Source organism: Phascolarctos cinereus, unplaced genomic scaffold, assembly GCF_003287225.1.
Source record: "Phascolarctos cinereus isolate Bilbo 61053 unplaced genomic scaffold, phaCin_HiC Scaffold_5;HRSCAF=322, whole genome shotgun sequence".
NCBI lineage: Eukaryota > Metazoa > Chordata > Mammalia > Diprotodontia > Phascolarctidae > Phascolarctos > Phascolarctos cinereus.
Window position 1 is genome coordinate 45,479,481 of NW_027555958.1, and position 18,450 is coordinate 45,497,930.

The following is an 18,450-nucleotide window of genomic DNA, read 5'->3' on the forward strand; positions in this document are numbered from 1 at the left end:
AATTCTTGTCTCCTTCATCAGTCGCTTTTGATACTACAGGTTATACACAATCAGTTGCTGGTTACACAGGAGGAGAAGAAATTTCATTTGTTTTTCTCCTTTCCTTTAAGATCTTACTCTTCTCTTGGATAAATAGGAACAGATCAGTCTGTCAGGTGAGCCGGTATGATTCAGACAAACCAGGAGAGGCACTGAGTAAGGAGATTATATCTGTGAGTCAATTTCCTAACTATACTGATGCTAGATTCAAGACTGGGGCATGTACTCTCTCTCTAGTGGGAATGTAATTATGCCTTTCCGCATGTCTGTAGTGTGGAGTCTTATGATGTGTAGTCTTGTGATCCTAAGGCACTGATAAAGTTGTACAAGGACACCTGATTACCCTGTTCAGTTATGTTCTTTCCCCCCCCCAATTTTGCCCTTCATTGGGGTCCTGTGATTTCATTGCCATCATTTCTAAAAAATTTAAATTATCCAGACAAGACCATAAAAGGGATTTCTTCCTCCCTCCACCCCCAACAATGAAGTTTTTATTAGGTGCCTACTCTGTGCTTTGCATTGTGTTACCAGGTGATAAGTGAAATACGTTTGCCAAAATACATATTTTTAAAAAGCAACAGTTTATGGACACTGGATTGAGGGAAAGAGGGGTGTAGGATAAGTCCCAAGGCTGCCCTGTGGTCAAACCTTGCAGTGGTTCCCCTCTTGCCTCAACAAGAGGTGATGTTATGAAGTGATTGTTGTCCATGTACAGGACCAGACTATAGGCTAGTGACTCACCCCTTCACATAATGAACAGAGTACTATTAACAAAACCAGCTTTGGATTTTTAAGAGAAGGGAAAAATCCCTTTTGGATGAAAGGCAATGTTTGAGAAGTGTATGAAGAGTAACTGAGGGTGGCCCAGAAGTACCATCACTTTATAGAAGTTTGGGAGACTAGAGGAGGCTGTCCTGAGATTTTTCTTTTATCTCATTTGGAATGACTGATGAAAGAGAAGCCCAGGGAATTAAGCCTGTAGCTCCATGTGGGCTTTGTCAGTCTCCTGAAAGTGGCTGACTGTTTATGTGTGCCAGTGAGAAATGTCAACCAAGACTCTGAGATCATATCAGTGTATTGTTTCAGAGCCAAGGTGGCTGTTACTGTCCTGATAGGATAGATGATCATATGAGAGAGGGGCACCCTTTGTATTGTAGGGAGCTTTGGGCAGATCTTGGTATAGTTGGTTCTCAGATATTTTTCTTATTACCTAGCCTTTCTAGGTTAGGAGAGCACAAGGGTTGGGGGTATGCCAGAGAATTGCTAACCACAGCTAGTCCAGTAGGGCTCTGGGTTTGGCAGAGTACACATACTGGGTTCTTCAGGGAAATAATCTAAATCATAGAAGCTTAGAGTTGGAAGAGACTTACGAGGTCGTTTAGCCTAATTGCTATCTAAAACAACTGCAATTCCTAGTCATGCAGCCCCTGCTTGAAGTTTTCCAGTGATTGAAGAGATTGAGCCTTAAAGAGATGAATGTCTTGCCCAAGGTTACACAGCAGTGCGAGGTGAACCCAGTTCTTCTGACTTAGATCTGGTACAAAGTTTTTCCTTATAGAGCAAAGCTAGTCCCTCTTCCTACCCAGTTGTTTTCAGATGATGCAAGAATGCCTTCATCTTCTCCAGGTCCTTCACCCAGTCCTCCTAGGACCTGGGTCCCGGTCGAATCACCCTCTTGGTCCTCCTCTTTGTGATGAGCTCTAGCTCATCAGTTTCTTTCCAGCTGTGTGGCACCTCATCATGTTGTGCCAGATGTGATCTGATGAGATTAGAGTGCATTGTGCTCTCTTTCCCTTGCCCTGGGCATCATACTGCCATTAATACAGCCTGGGCTATAAGAAGCTTAGCTCTTTGGCTTGTCACATCACATTGTTGGCACATTGAGCTCTAAATCCTCTAGAACTCTTGGATATTTTTTTATATCAGCTGCTCTCTAGCTATATGTCTCCCATCTTACACACTTGTTCAGTTGACTTTTTGAAGCCACATTAGAACACTTGACATTTATTCCTTTTCATTTCTGTGCTACTAACATCATCCAAACCAGCATATAAAAATCATTTGGGGTCCCAAATTTAATCCAGCTTCATTAAGTAAACTGTAGCTTTGTGTCCTCTGTAAATTTGTTAGACTTGCAGTCTATGCCTTCATGCAAGTCATTGACAAAAGTTAGCCAGTTAGGGCCAAGTGCAAAGTCATAGGGACAACCTGGCATTTGGTGAGAAGTTGGAGGGACAGTTCAAGAAATTGTTTCCTACTCAAAATCTTCATAGAAGAGTACTTGATTAAGCTTGAAAAGGACATTTTTGGTACTTTGAGTGGGGGACGGAGAATGTTAGAGTTTTCTATCCAAGTTATGCTATTTCTCAGGGAAAATCCTGCGACATTTTGTAACTGGGAGGATTTCTGACATAAACTATATTTTTTTCCCTGTATTTTTAAAACTGCAAATACAGTGGATGTCACTTTGTGTTGTGCTATTACGTACAGTTGTGAAGCTGCTTTGTCTCATGCCAGAGGGGATGAATTTCTTCTTACAGTTGAAATGAGCGTGGAGTGAAATCAGACACCATGGAGGGAACTGCTCAAGGGATACTGCTTCCCCTTGAGGACAAGTGTAGTTGAGTTGGGTTCACTGAAGATCCCAGACAATGAGACTCAAAGTTCTAGCCTCCTTTTTCAGACCAGAAGCCAGTGATCCTTGACAGTCACCAGGAGTGAGTTATCATTGAGAACAAAAGGAAACTGGTCCAGCTTTCCTGAATTTGAAACTGTTAGTCCCCCAAATGATTCTGAAGAAGGGTCTCAAGACTGGGTAAGGGTTGGAGTACATTCTTCTGCTGTTTGCCTGAAGTACTTAGAAATAGCTAGATAGCTCAGTGGATGGCGTGCTGGGCCTGAAGTCAGAAAGACTTGAGTTCAAACTTGGTCTCAGACACTTTGTAGCTGTGTGACCCTGGGCAAGTCACTTAACCTCTGTTTGCCTTAATCCATCGAAGAAGAAAATGGCAAGCTACTGCTGTGTCTTGGCCAAGAAAAAGCCACAGACAGTACGAGTATGCTGTGGTCCACGGGATCATAAAGAGTTGCACGTGACCAAACAGCAGCAACTTAGAAGTAGAGCAAGGGTTTTTAACCTGGGTCAGTCTACCCCCAAAGGGTTCACGGATAGATTTCAGGAGGCCTGTGAACTTGGATGGGGAAAAAAAAAAATCTTTGTCGTCAATGACCTCTGACTGAAATTAAGTATTTCCTTCAGTTATTTAAAGACATTATTCTGAGAAAGGGTCCATAGGCTTCACCAGACTAGCCCATGCCACGAGAAGTTAAGAATCCCTGAAGCTAAGGGATGCTTTCTGGAGGGAGGAAATTAGAGACTGAAGTAGACCTGTATTAGGAATCAGGGCCTGGGGGTGTGTTCTGAGTAGAGTAGGATTTGGTGGATGTTCATGAGAGAGAAAGAGAGGATATTCCACATAGTATAACTCTCTCTCCTCTCTCTTTCTTTCTTTCTCCCCCACCCCCCCCAATTCCTTACAAATTCTCATATGTCATCCCTGTAGATATTTCCTGCATCACAGATTATAATCCTCCTGGCCTTAGATGGCCTTCCGGAACTGCTCTGGTCCCTAAATCCATCATATTGTTTCCAGCCGGGTGGTGAGCTTCAGCAGACTTAGCTGGGTTGGTCCTCAAACAACAGAAATGCAGTCTGCCCTGGGCTCATTCTTGAATCTTGTCTGGCTGGGTAGAATCTGTCAGAACTGCCCTGTTCTGTGCTGGTGTAGCCTTTAAGAGGCCAGGGCTGGTTTTACATTGTACTCGTGACCTTTTATGCACGCAAAGTGTGTGTGTGGGGGGGTGTAAGTGAAGAGGAAGGACATTACATAATGAATCATAATTGAAAAAAATCATTCTGAAAATTACTTAAATTTTAGATGATTTGCCAGACATTTTTTAGGTTCTATAGAAACTCCATTTAAAACTATTTAACCCTGGTCACACAATTTGTTTATTTTTAATATTTCCATGGTAATTTTACATGCAGAACAAAGGAGTTTATTATATAGACACATATTTAGAAACAGAAACTTTACTATAGGAGATTCCTGTAGTATTTAGGAGAGGAGAAAGAAGAAAATTTGGGGCTCTTGTAATACAGTGGAATACACAGATGATATCTTCTTCTCATACAGAGTCAAAGATGAGGTTTAATCCTCAGTGACTAGGTGAATACTTAGCTAGAGTCTGTTATTGCCTCTAGCGCATATTAAATCCTAAGAGTGAGACTGGTTAAGAGGCATGTGAATGTGAACTAGATGTTAGAAAAGAAATTTGTGTAGCTGTGGTCTCGGCTCTTAATTTATTTATTTAGTTATGATTTTCATGTGTATGAAATCTGCTTTTACATGAAATTGGGAAGACCTTGTAGACCTTTGTATATCTGCTAAAGGTGGAAAATTATCAAGTTTTGAGTTTGTTTTTTGTCTCATTCCTTGTTTTCTGTCTCTGACTTTCACCAGCTCTGGGACCATTTGGACCACACAATGTTTTTCCCAGACTTTAGACCATTTCTGAGTAGCAGTTCACTGGATCAAGACATTAGAGACAATGAACGGGGTCATCAAACCCATGCAGATCTCTGGGGACCCAGCAGGCCACCCAGACTGCCAATGACTAGGAGATTCCGATCTCGGGGGAGTTCTCGACCTGACCGGTCCCCAGCAATTGAAGGGTAAGTGTCAGGCTCAAAAACACTTTAAAAACAATTTTGATTATTTTTGTTCTCAAGGCCATCTTGCAGAATGAGGCTGTATACCATTTCCCCTCCTAGGGCTCACTGATTTTAGATTCTCTGTGTGATAAGAGACACTTTCCAGAGTAGCTCAATATTCATGTCCCTTAAGAAGGAAGTGTCTGCTGTCTGCATAACTAATGCCTTGGGTTCTCATTAGCATAGCATAGAGGTGGAGCTAAAGACCTCTGGCATGGGTATATTCAGTACTAGCTTCAGTGTAACGAGGTTGATGCCCTATCACCTTTTGCCCTTTCATCTCAGAATCATCTGGGTCCTGACAGTTACGCATTTAATAAATGTGTTCACTGTGCTAAATGCTTTACAGATATTATCTCATTCAGTCCTTAGTTAATGAAACACAAACAAAACAAACAAATTGGACTTCGTATCAAAGCCTGCAGTGATCGTTGGTTGAGAGCTGGAAAGGTGCTTATGCATGATCTAGCTCCTGTTGTACAGAGAAGCAAACTGTGGCCCAGAGGAGTTGAAAATGTTTTGCCTGAGATCTGGTAGTATGTGGCTGAGCTGGGATTTGAACCCAGATCTTTTTGACTTCCCAAGTTTGTGGCTTTTTCTGCTGTATCTTATTGACCAACAATTTCTTTTCCTTGAGGTTTTACTACTAAAAGTGATTCTAATTTTGATTTTTCACTTTTCACTTGTTACATATTATGTATTGATTGCTTCAATGAAGACAGTTTAATCATATAGTTAATACCATTAACTTTTTAATGGGCAGCTAGATGGTACAGTAGATAGAGTGCTGGGCCTGAGTCAGGAAGACCTGAATTCATATTTGGCCTCAGACACTTACTAGCTGTGTGATCCTGAGCCAGTCACTTAACCCTATTTGCCTGAATTTCCTCATCTGAAAAATGAGCTGGAGAAGGAAATGGCTAACCAGTGCAGTATCTTTACCAAGAAAACCCCAAAATGGGGGCACGAAGAGTCAGACATGACTAAAAGGCTGAATACCACCACCGCTATCACCACCATCTTTTAATATACTAGTTATATCACCCTTCTGCCCACCAACATCTTAGCATCATTGGAGCTAGCTTCCTTTTCTGGGTTCCATACTTCCTTCGATGCAGAGTAGTGTCAGTGTGGGTTGTGGTCACCTTTCTCCGCTTGTATCATCACCCCAAAATACATTTCTTCTGCAGTGTCTTGGTAGGTGTGATAATACTTTTTTGAAGACGGAGACTGAGTCTTATTCAACTGTGATCTCACTTCCTAAGCCTTGCATGTTGTCGTTTATTGAATGAATGAAAGGGATATATTTGGCTTTCTGTTTGAAGACTCAGATCAACTGTGTTTTGGTAGATTAAGGAGATCATTGGAATTCTACTATGTTAATAATAAAATCCGTTTATGAGGCATCTTAAGGTTTGCAAAATGCTTAACGTACATTTATCTTTTATCCTTAGAACAATCATGTCAGGTAGGTGCTATTGTTATTCTCGTTTTCTAGAAGAGGAAACTGTAGCTCAGAGACATTGTGGTTTGCCTGGGGTTACACAGCTAGTAAGTGTCAAAGGCAGGATTTGAACCCAGATCTTCCTGACTCCAGGTTCTCCACCCTTTCTACTCCATCATGATGTCTCTCACTTACATTTTTTAAGCATTTGTTATTGTTCAGTCATTTTAGTCATGTCTGACTCTCACTGACCCTGTTTGGGGTTTTCTTGGCAAAGATACCTCTCCAGCTCATTTGATAGATGAGGAAACTGAGGCAAACAGGGTTAAGTGACTTGCCCAGGATCACACAGTTAGTAAGTGTCTGAGGCCAGATTTGAACTCAGGAAGTTGAGTCTTCCTGACTTTAGGTCCAACACTCTGTCCACCGTGATACCTACCTGCCCTTAAACAGTTATCATTCCTCTTGTGTTATAGAATGGCAAACCTAAGGGACAGAACAAATTCGGAAGATTTTTTTTATTCTTAATGGTTGTGTCTGGATAGTCTGAGTATTGTGTCTACTTTGGGAATTTGGAACCAACTCTTCAGGGAAATGGAGGCATAGAGGCATTCACATATTCCTTTCTGATAATTACTAGTAGGAGACTTTCATTTCTCAGGCTAGAAGATAAAGTTCTACTCAAAAAAAACCAACAATAACCTGATATCAAAATATTTTGCTGTAGATTTTACTAACTGCCAAATAATAGGAAAAAAATGCCTGGTTGGTTCCTTGTCCTAAAAAAGCCATGCTGTGAGAGATCTTTGTGAGAGCTGGGTCAGCTTAGTGTGCTGGGAGGAGCACTGGGCTGGTGTCAGAAGCTCTAGCTCCATTTCTCACTTCTGCCCCTTGTTACCTGGAGGATGTTGGGCGAGTCACCTGACCTCAGCCTCCTCCTCTGTGAAATGAAGGCACTGGACCAGGTGACTTCTCAGGTCCTTGCCGTATCGAAATCTGTGATCTTGTGTGAGCAAATGAGTAGGTGGAATTCAAATTTGAAAAGCCTTTTACTTGCTAGAATTTCTACCACATCAGTAGGTGACAGCATAAAAAACTTCCCAGGCTAAGCCTAGTCCTTCTTTGAAACCTTATTATGTTTTCTCTCCACAAAAAAAGAAAGCAGACTCCTTTGTTCCTTACTGATACTCCCTTTTCTTTTTCAAGTTAACAGTGCCACTTGAGTGGTCTGTAATGCCAGGAAACTCAGTAGGTATTTCATCCAATAGAATCATACTCCCCAGGATTTTAAAATTTATCATTGTGAGCATGGCAGGCATCACTTCTTTGGATGCAGATTATAATTTCTCTGTGCTTTAGTAAGTTAAATAATCTTTTAAAATTGAAAAAAAAAATTTTTGCTCTTCTCTCTTTTTTTAAAATTACTTTAAAAACAAGCATTTAGTTTCCCCTCATATTGGGGGAAAAAACCCATCATAACAAATATGCATAGTCAGACCAAACAGATCCTTACATTGGTCATGTACAATGTTATCTTGGGTCCATTATTCCTCTGTAAAGAAGTAGGTTGCATACTTCATTGGTCCTCTGGAATCATGGTTGATTGTTGCATGGATCAGGGTTATTAAGTCTTTTTATTTAATTTTTCATTTAATAAGCATTTATTTTCTTAGCTTCCCACCCCATTCCCCTAATATAAAAGGAAAAAAAAAAACCTTTGTAACGAATTTGCCTAGTTAAGCAAAACAAATTCCCACATTGTCCACATTGAAAAAATGTATGTGTTATTCTGCCTCTTGAATCCATCACCTTTCTTTCAGGAGGTGTGGCATAAATCATTGCATTGATCAAAGTTCTCATGCTTTCCATAGTTGTTTTGTCTTTACAATGTTGTTGTCATTGTACAATTTATTCTCCTGATTCTGTTCACTCTGAATCAGTTCATACAAGTCTTCCTAGGTTTCTCTGAACTCATCTTTTTTCTTTTTTTTCTTTTTTGGTGAGGCAGTCGGGGTTAAGTGACTTGCCTAAGGTCACACAGCTAGTAAGTGTCAAGTGTCTGAGGCTGGATTTGAGCTCAGGTCCTCCTGACTCTAGGACCAGGGTGCTCTATCCACTGTGCCACCTAGCTGCCCCTCCTTTTGTCATTTCTTAGGGCACAATGGTATCGGCTTTCTGAAGCTGAATTCAGAAAGCCAAGTTCATAATCATGAATGGTATTCACTTTTGTATAATTTGTTCTGCTGTTTTCCACTTTTTTGTTGCAACAAAGAGAGCATGAGTAGATAGGCTTATGAGTTGCTGTGGCATGGTAAACAGCTTTATGCTGAGGAGCCTTCTCCAAAGATGAACCTATCTTCAATTGGAATGACAGATATACAGACCTATACTTGAAGATTTTCTAATATGGTTTAGGACTAGACAGATTGCACTCCTCTGGTATGGCTTTAGAAAACCTGTATACCATTCTGATATGTTGGAGTGGGAGGAGCAGAATTTTGTGCTCTTGAAATCAGTTGTGGAGTTGGATTTAAAGTTATAGTTACAGGAGCAGTGTTTATGCTTTCTTCAATGCTGTAGCGTTTTCGCTTCATTTATATACGTACTAGTAATGAGCGCTTTTTCCCATTGTCCAGTGTAATGATTTATGTAGAGCATTTTGTGTTTCTCAGTGCCTCATAAATTCGAGCTATTATCACTACTACCTTTCTGGCCCTTGTTGATGATGTCAGCTTTGCATTCTTAATAGTATAGACTATTCAGCCTTGGCCTATAACTTCTGAAATGCAGGTACACTCTTTGGCAGAAAACAAACAGCAGAATGAAGCAGTTTCCTAATTCTGATCCCTTCTAGTCTAATGAACTCACTTGTGCTTCAACATATGCTGCAATTAATCTATCAAGAACTTATTGTCAGCCAGGCCCCAGTGCTAAGCTTTGAGGAGACCAAGACAAAAGTGAGAGGCTTCCTGCCCTTAAGGAGGCCCCTAGCCTCCCAGGAAACGGAACTTGAAAACCTTGATTAATCTAATGTTTTCTTATAGAAATTTTAACAGAGATGCTAAACTTGTGATGTTACACTATCTATTCAATTCAAGAAACATATAATTAAGCACTTACTATGTGCCAGGCAAGCTGCTAAGCACTGGAGATATAAATTGGAAAAAGAAAACAGTCCCTGTTCTCTCTTGAGAACAATCTAGTTGGAAGGAAAGCTGGGGAGGGGAGAGGGGAAGATGGTACTGCCTGAGGGGTATCTTGTTCAGTGGAGTTGAGGCCAAGCAGAGCAGCAGGTGGAAAGTATGGTGATCTGCAAAACCCAGGCCCTGCCTTCTATAAAGGACGGTTTTGGGAGAAGTTGAGTGTTCCCCTCCAGTCTGAGGGGAATGGTGGTTGAGGGTGTAGAGAAGGTGCTCAAAGACTGAGTCAGGCAGCATGGTGATGCGATTTCAGCTGATTAGCTTATCCGAAGTTAGGCAAGATGGAGTGGGTGTAGTATAATAATTACACGCTATTGTAAAATGCAACATTGTACAGACTTGGTAAGAAAATCTAGGGGACTTTCCCTTATTTCATTGAGTGAGAATAATTGGGATTCTTTGAAACCCAAAGAAATTTGTAATCTTAAATTACCATAAGCCTTTATTAATGGATTACACAGGCAATAATTGTGTTACCCCTGTGGTCAAAGTGAAGCCAGCCAGGTCTTTGGTCTGAGACAGTTCAGGTACTTCCACATAGGGAGATGTCCAGCAGTGTTGACTAGGAAGTAGCTATTGAGTTGAAGCTACAAGGGTCATCCTTGGGTGATGGATAGGATGCTCAAGGATTTTGAGATGCAGTTGGATTTTGGCCAGTCTCTTAGAGTTTGGCACTTTTCTCTGCAGTGACTATGGCGGCTTAAAATCTTGCTTTGGATCAATTTTATAGGATGCCAACCACTACAACAATGCAGAAGATCTCCAGATGAATTTCTAGTGTAGTACTATATTTTTGTTTTTGTTTTTTGTTTTTTGCTACTATTTAAGTAATGGTTTCATTGGACAGCTGTTTTTATGGGGGACCTATTAGGTTCCCCCTAGCATTTTTTTCTGTTAGTTTGGGTTGTAGAAGAGGGTTTTCTTCATTCTCTTGCTTTATTTGATTGTTTGTAATTTCCTCTCCCCCCTCTTTTCTAATAGAATAATACAACAGATCTTTGCAGGATTCTTTGCAAACTCAGCAATTCCTGGCTCCCCCCACCCTTTTTCATGGTAAGTGACTACCTGCCTCTTGCTTTATTGTGTTCAGTGATGCCGTTTTCAAGGCTGTGTCTCTGTGCTGCTCTCATGATGAAGAGAGCAACTGAACGCGAGCGTCTGGATGGGCTGGCACTCAGGTGGGTGGGGTTTGGTTTGAGTTTTTTTTTTTTTTTGCGCTGTTGTCCTCTATCTCACGTATGGTGAATTGCCTTTTTGTGCTCAATTCAGTGTAGAAAGTGAATCCTTAGAAATGAAAAACATTTATACCCATCTGATTTCACTTACACAATTGGAGAAATTCCCAGCTGGTTTTGGAGGAGCAGTGACTCCCCAGAATGGGGTCCCTTTGCCAGTACTTCCTGGGGCTTGGCAAGGTGACCCCTCCTAATGCTGTTTGTCTCATCCCATCTGCAGGAGTGGGATGCTGCACTCCAACCCCGGGGACTACGCCTGGGGTCAGGCGGGTCTTGACGCCATTGTCACCCAGGTGAGGAGCTGCCTTTGTGAGGATGTCTACTCTATGTGTTCCCTGGGTCCCAGGCTTCCCTTCCTCTTTGTAGCATTGCTTTTGTGGTGGTCCCTGCAGTCACCACAATTTACAATTTTTCCCAGTGCCTAAATCTGAGTTTTCCATTTGGCAAGAAATAGGTGTGGCACATTGTGTCTGGAAAGTGGTTTCCACTTTCCTTTGGGGTTTAAGTGATTTCCTGGAAGATGATATTTAAACCCCAGTGAAAGGGGAGTTCTCTAGTAACAAGCAGTGTGTGTGTGGGGGGGTCCGGTGTATTTGGATGAATTTAGTCATTGACTTTGTAGATTGCCAAAATCAGGGAACAGTTGTCCCATTCCTCCCATTTCCATCATTGCTAGCTTCCTTTCCAATTATTGGTAAATGAGGTTTGCCAATCAGTAGCTTTTACCGTGAACCAGCCTGTGATCTTATTTATAGCATCACTAATGTTATGTCCCCCTTTTCCTTTTGTAAGTTATCATGTGGCGAAGTTTTGGCCCAATCATGTCTCAACTGAGCAGTGACAAACCCCTTACCTTAATTGTGATGTGATATCAACCTGGTCTGATGCTCTGGAAGACAAACCTAAGAGCTTCTAGAGCAAGAGGGGGAAAACCTATGTTTCTCAAAGTCCTGTAAAGGTCAAAATAGCTAATACGTTCACCAGCAACACCATCATCTACCTTCTGCTGTATTAGCCACCTTCTAGGGAACTGTTAAGTTGTCTGCGTTTTTCTTTTGCAGCTCTTAGGACAGTTGGAAAACACTGGTCCTCCTCCAGCTGATAAAGAAAAGATCACCTCTCTTCCAACAGTGAAAGTAACTCAGGAACAAGTCGGTGGGTTAATTTTCTTATCCGTTCTCTTCTTTTCATTTTGCTATTCAGGATTGTAACTTTCCTGTATTAGAATCTTTAGGCTCCATTTGGTAAGGCTGATATTCCCATAGTTCCCCACCAGTCCTATATGTTTATAGGTAGGGAGAGATGTTTCAGAGAATGGCTTTTCCGTTCAGTGTGCTGTTTGACCAGCAGTTTGTTAAGTACCTGCTATGTGCTTAGCACTGTGATAGCTTATCTGGGGAGCCCAGACAAGCATAAGAGATGGTACCTTGCATCAAGAAGCTTGTAATCTAGTTGGCAGTCATGTGACCCAATTTAATAACAACGTGAATACAATCAGTACCCTATGGTCCAACACAAGTGCACGCGGAGTGCAAAGATGGCGGAATCTCCTAGAGATGGGGACGTATTGGGATAGTTGGAAAAGGCATGAAGGAGGAGGTGAGACTTGAGCTGAATGTGAAGGTTGAGAGGAGGTAAGGGAGTTAACACGAACAAAGTCACAAGTGAGAATGGGAGTGATGGATGAGGGGAATGGTGTGAAGGAACTGGCTAGGGCTTGTGTTTGAATAAGTAGATTATGAAGGCCTTGATAGCCAGGCAGGGCAGCTTGTGCTTCATTGCTGAGGTAGGCCGTAGTAGGGAGTCGCTGCTGATTCTTGAACCAGACAAGGCGAAATCTGCCTTATAGGAAGAGAGTTCTGATACCCTGGGTAAGATGAATTAAGGGGGAAGAGTTAATTATCTGGAAGGACTAGCAAGGTGGCAGTGGGGATAAAGAGTTGGTATATATATTAGAGACGTTTTAAAGAAAGAAACAATGAAACTGTTACAGGATGTCAAGTAGATTTGAGAGAAAAGAGTTTAGGGCCTAGACAGCCCAATTAATAGAAAGAGGGAAGTTTGTGGTGGGGGTTGTTTTGGGAAGGAAGATAAAGTATACCTTTAATCAAGTTGGGTTTTGAGTAAAGGTAATAAGATCTGTCAGTGGCAGTGAGTATAAGGGAGTAATGCGATGAATGTTTTATTTTAGGAAGCTTAGTCTGGGCATAGTAGATAGAGTGGAATGGGAGAGAGATTGGTGTCAGAGAGCTGGGACTGGCAGGCTGTTAGAGTGATCCAGGTAAGAGGGGAAGCGCGTGCGTGCGTATGTGTGTGTGTGTGTGTGTGTGTGTGTGTGTGTGTGTGTGTGTGTGTGTGTGAGAGAGAGAGAGAGAGAGAGAGAGAGAGAGAGAGAGAGAGAGAGAGAAAGAGAGAGAGAGAGAGATGCAGAGACTGGGGTCTTAGCAGTGAGGATATTGAAAGAAGAGTGAACATGAGAGCCTGTATGCTTTGCTTCTCCCAGGTAATATGTGGGGAGGCCTACTTTTCAGCTGTTGTGGAGATGGGGATAGCGCTCTCTGGGGAGTTCTGCTCTTGGGGACATGATAGCCACCTCCCTTTGGGAGGGGTTCTGCCTTTTGGGTCACCATTGCCACCTGTCTTTGAACTATAGCTAGGAGACACTCAGAAAGGAGTCTGCTGAGGGTGGCATCTCTTTCATGCTCATGCCGCCCCAGCCTGCCCTTCCCTAGGTCCTTCATCTGTGGCTGACACTCCTCGGCTGCAGAGCCCACCCAAAAGGAGCCTGCATTACAGTTCTACGCTGCCCCCTCGTGGTCAGGTCCTCATCCTGTACATTGTGCCAGTGGACTTTGGGTCAGCCGCTCTGGCAGGGAAGAGAATGGTGGTGGTTGGAAAAAACAGAGCAGTGACTGGAGACGTGGAGTCCTTAAATGTGCTGAGAGCGAATCCCTTCCTTTTGATCGAGAGAATGCCACTGTTTGCTGGATAGAAGCAGACAGCCTCAGGTTTTATTTACACGGCAGCTACAAGGTTTAGGAAGATGTTTCCCTGGTTTTTCTTTTTGTTAGAAAACATAATTGAAACTAGATTGAACCTGTGATTGACAATCCAGGCCTCATTAGTTCAGCCCGAGCTTATGTTGGAGAAGACCCTGTTCTGCTGTGATTCTTTCCTCCCTTCCTCCGTTTGGGTTAAAGCTGCAGCTCTGTCCACCACCCACTGTCCGCTTCTACTTTGCCTCTCTCCATGCCATTGCTGAGAAGACAAGGCTGATGCTAGCGGCTTCCTTTTGCTTGCGTATTTCATGGAACATGTTCTCCCTCTGCAGACACGGGTCTGGAGTGTCCAGTGTGCAAAGAAGACTACGCAGTCGGAGAGCAAGTCCTGCAGCTGCCTTGCAGCCACTTCTTCCACAGCAGCTGTATCGTGCCATGGCTGGAGCTGGTGAGTTCGGTCCCCGGCTCCCGGTCTTTGCTGCAGCGTGTGCGTGCTGTGCAGGGGGAGCCAAAGAAAATGGTAGCCTCCTCTTCCGCTGACCCGGCCCTGAGGAAAGCCTTCATTGACGCTCAGAAAAGGATTGCTTGCTGGGTGCCTGTCCCTCTCTTATAGGCCAGCCAGGGCAGCAGGCATTTGCAGCCTTTTCCCTCTTGCCACCAGTTTCTGTTAGTTCTCTCTGGTGCTTTGACCAGAGACAGTAGTATGTGCCAGTCATGACCAGGTGGTCTGGTTTCTAGTGCAGCTGTTTCAAGTCTCCTTAAAGTTGGAGCTCAGGTATTTGTCTTGACCCAAGGCCTCACAGCAGATACGTTTTTCAAGTAAATTTTTTTCAATGAACAAAAGTTAGGCTTTTTCTCCCAATCTTCTACCACTAACAAATGTGTAACAAATATGCATAGTCAAGCAAAACAAATTCCCACATTGGCTGTATTCACAAATCTGTGGCTCACTCTGTACCCTGGAACCATCACTTCTCTGTCAGAGGAGAGTAGCGTGCTTTATCATCTGTCCTCTGGAATCCTGGTTGATCATCGCATTGATCAGAGTTCTTAAGTATTTTAGAGTGATTTGTATTTACAGTGTTGTTATTGTGTAAGTTGTTCTGCTCATTTCATACGAGTCTCTGCAGCTTTCCTTGAAATCATTCCTTTCATCATTTCTGATAGCACTCTTGAATTTCATTTCATTCCTTCATTTCATGTCACTGTAATTTGTTCACTGTAATATCTCCAATTGGTGGTTATTCCCTTAGTTTTTTGCCACCACAAAGAATGTTGTTATAAATATTTTTGTACATATGCATCCTTTTCCTCTTTCTTTGATCTTTTTGGGATGGAGGCCTAAGCACCCACAGCAGGTATCAGGGCTGCCTCTTGTGGCCAGGGTGTTATGCATGCAGCCATATGCTCCATATCAGTGGTTTTAAAATGTTTTGGTCTTGGGACACCTTTAAAAATTGAAGCCCCTTAATCTGTAAACATTTATTAAACACCTATGATGTACCAGGCACTGTGCTTAGCCTTAAGAGCTTTTGTTTATGTGGGTTAGGTCTGTATTAGAAATTAAAGTGGATAAAAATCTATAAAACATTTTTATGGAAAATAACTACATTTTTCAAAACAAAGGATTATTGAGAATTTTATGTCTTTTTGTCTTGCTTAATAGAAGATAGCTATATTCTCATATCTGCTTTTGCATTCGGTCTGTTGTGATACGTTTTGGTTGAATTGTATAGAAAATCTGCCCTCATACACATGTAGTTGTAAAAGGAAGAAGTATTTTAATAGGCAATAACATCTCAGTATTATTATGGAAATAGTTTTGACCTTGGGGACCCCTGAAAGGATCTTGGGGTGGATCCTGGGCATCCTTGAACTGTACTTTGAGAAACACTGCTCTCTATGCTTCCCCAATTTTTCATTATAATATGTTTTCTTTTAATTGCATCTTGGCTTTTTTCTATCCCCCCCCTTTTTTTTTTTCAAATCTGGCTGCTCACTTTTTCTCTGGTGTCTGTGTGTTTCAGCATGACACGTGTCCTGTTTGCAGGAAGAGCTTAAATGGTGAGGACTCCACTTGGCAGACATCGAACAGCGAGGCCTCTTCAAGCAGTGGCTATAGCAGTGACAGCCAACTACATGACCCATGAACTTTCTGAAGCTCAAGACCCGTTGAGCTGGGGCCGTGGTAGACTTACTACAAATGTAAATTGTATAAAAAAATAGTATGTGGATATAGGAACCTCACCAGAAATCCCAACCCATAATATTACTGCAACGAGTGCTGTCCCTCTCCAAATTTAAAGTTAGCCTTTACAGATGGAATTGTATCTACAGCCGAATGCCTCTCTTATTCCTGAATTCAGAGTGATGACTTGATTTTATACTTGTGAAACTTAATTATGTGTTTCTTTCAGAATGACATAAATTCCTTAAAGGTCTAGTTAGGGTTCTGCTCTCTGTCATGCTGCCTTGTAATGGAGGTTCTGCTTTCTCCCCCAGCCTCCATGTCCCTCATCATTGTATTTTAAAGTAAATTCAGTGGAACCAAAACCCCATGGTCCTTTTGGCATAAAGTATTTGTCTTAACTGGATGAAACTGGCTCTTCCTGGCTGGATTAGCCATGAAGTCAGGTGAAAGGAAGCCAGAGCTTTGACTTCAGCTTCCAAGAACAAATTGAAGGACAGTTAAAGTGGGAAAGAGAAAGTGGCTTATTAGTCTGTCCCTTTGGTTTTGCTCATTTTTCTTTTTAAAATGATACTTAAGGAGGCGGCAGTTCCCCTTGAGAAGACAATGTGATATATTCTTATAGTCTAGCTGGGACCCTGCCCTGTCCCCTTGTTAGGAAAGGGTTAAAGCAGGTTAAAGGGACAGAGGAAAGTGACTCTTAGATTTAGGGTCTATAATTGCCCTCGACTCATAGGAGGTTCCTTGTTTCCTACCTGTTGTCCTGAAGACATCTCTTCAGGAAATGAATGGGATGTTTCATGAACTGCTTGAGTGTCTAGTTCATTGGTACTTGATAATTCATTGGTCTTCAAGAGTTTAGATTTTTATGTTGTCTATTTTTAAACTTTTTTTAAAGACACATTTCACTTGTAAACCTTTGCTGTTCTGCCTGGTTCTTGCTGCTGTTGGAGTGATACCATTTGTGGCCAGGCCCAAGAGCACTCGACTGAAGGAGGTATCTGACTTAAGGTCCTATACTGTTAACCTATGAGCATCCCTATACACATGTACACAGCTCTGTGAAGCGTTCATTTTCTAATGTTGAATAAATGAAGAAGGTCAAGAATGTTGTTGGAGCTTCAAAGTGTCACATGGGAATAGTGGGGCTGTGGTGATGGCCCATGAAGCCATGCTGGAACTGGGGAGGAGTTGGGTGCTGGGGAAAACTGACACCAGCATTATTTATGGAGGTCACAAACCCCATGGAGAGTCTTCTGAAATACAGATGCCTTAGGAGGAGAATCCATGATCATTTCTTGGCTTACTGGTTCTCTCCCCGCCTCTGCCCTCCCTTCTTCCTCCCTTTCTTTTTTCTTGTTCAGTGAAGATCATATGCTATAGCTCTGTTTTTAGTATGTCTTTTTGTCTTAGAGCTATTGCTGCACAAATGAGAGCAGCTGGAACAGGGGCCATTGATGAAAGGCAGGACTTAGCAGGGTGTGATTCAGCTTGGGCCAAGAGGGGAAGGAAGGCAGTTCCTTGAGAGCCATTTGGTTCTTGGCATACTATCTGCACAGCATGGATCCCATGTGTTAGTCTGATCTGTTGGGATTTTGTGGTAGGAGGTGATGTTGGGGCTACTCCAGGGTTCACTAGGGCTGCATTCTCTAAAGTTTTGGAGTCCATTGCTGTTTTTTGATTGGCTGACAAAATTTCTGGTCTATCATGTCTTCCAAGCCAGATTTTTTTTCCTTTTCTTTTTCAAAAAATGTCTGGGTATAACAGGGCAAGCAGCATTTGTACTGAAGTTATCTGGAGCTGTAGAAAAGATATAAATGACTTTGCAAAATGTGTGGATGTCTTGATTGCAGTATCATGTTTACATTGGAGAAGCAGGTATAACTCTTTGTACTCACCTGAAAGTGGAGCAGACAGAGAAGAAAATGACTGTTGGTCTAATGGCTGCCCTAACTTGTTATCCTTGCTGTAAAACTGTTATAAGGGATGATTGGAATTGGAAGAAAGGTTGTGGGGGGAGGAGTATATGCTGATTTCTTTTTTAGTCTCCTCTCCAAAAAGGCTTACTTTTTAATTAACTTATACAACAGGGTGAGATATTAATTTGTATCCATGTTTTTGTACATTCTATTTAAACCTTTTCTTTTAAACACCAGAAGAAAGGTGGTGGGTATGGTGATGGAGTTAAGCGAGAGCATTGTAAAAAACTTAGAAAGTCTAGAAATGCAGTTTAGAGCTACATCAACCTGTTCTTTCATTATACATTTGTAATAAAAATCATCATTTCCATGTTCGCAACTTTTGACTTCTAAATTGCTGTGAGTTCTTAGAGCAACCAGCATAGCCCATATTTTTATTCTGTGGTAAGAGGGATATTTTCTTCTTAGGATTATAGAGGAAGAAACTAATACAATTTGCCTAAGGTTTCTGCATCTGTTAACAGAAAAAAAGGGCTCAAAAAATTGAGGGAAAAGTGCTTAATATATATTGTTCCTGCTTTAAAAGACTTTCATGATTGGTTAGATTCAAACATAAGGTCTAAGTCTATGATCTGATAATGAATTCTTTTTT

The 18,450-nt window shown here is 41.9% G+C and overlaps 1 protein-coding gene across 2 annotated transcripts in view; it reads left to right on the forward strand.

Annotated features, from left to right (window-relative positions):
* The window catches only part of RNF115 (ring finger protein 115), a 48,503-nt gene extending 31,516 nt beyond the window's left edge, over positions 1 to 16,987 (forward strand). For both annotated transcript variants that reach the window (XM_021003673.2, XM_021003682.2), the window contains 6 exons: positions 4,563 to 4,774; positions 10,439 to 10,510; positions 10,913 to 10,985; positions 11,754 to 11,847; positions 14,024 to 14,139; positions 15,719 to 16,987. In XM_021003673.2, coding sequence (XP_020859332.1) covers positions 4,563 to 4,774; positions 10,439 to 10,510; positions 10,913 to 10,985; positions 11,754 to 11,847; positions 14,024 to 14,139; positions 15,719 to 15,841 — 690 coding nt within the window. In that variant the 3' untranslated portion in view covers positions 15,842 to 16,987. The remainder of the gene's footprint in view (positions 1 to 4,562; positions 4,775 to 10,438; positions 10,511 to 10,912; positions 10,986 to 11,753; positions 11,848 to 14,023; positions 14,140 to 15,718) is intronic.
* Positions 16,988 to 18,450: the final 1,463 nt, after the last annotated feature.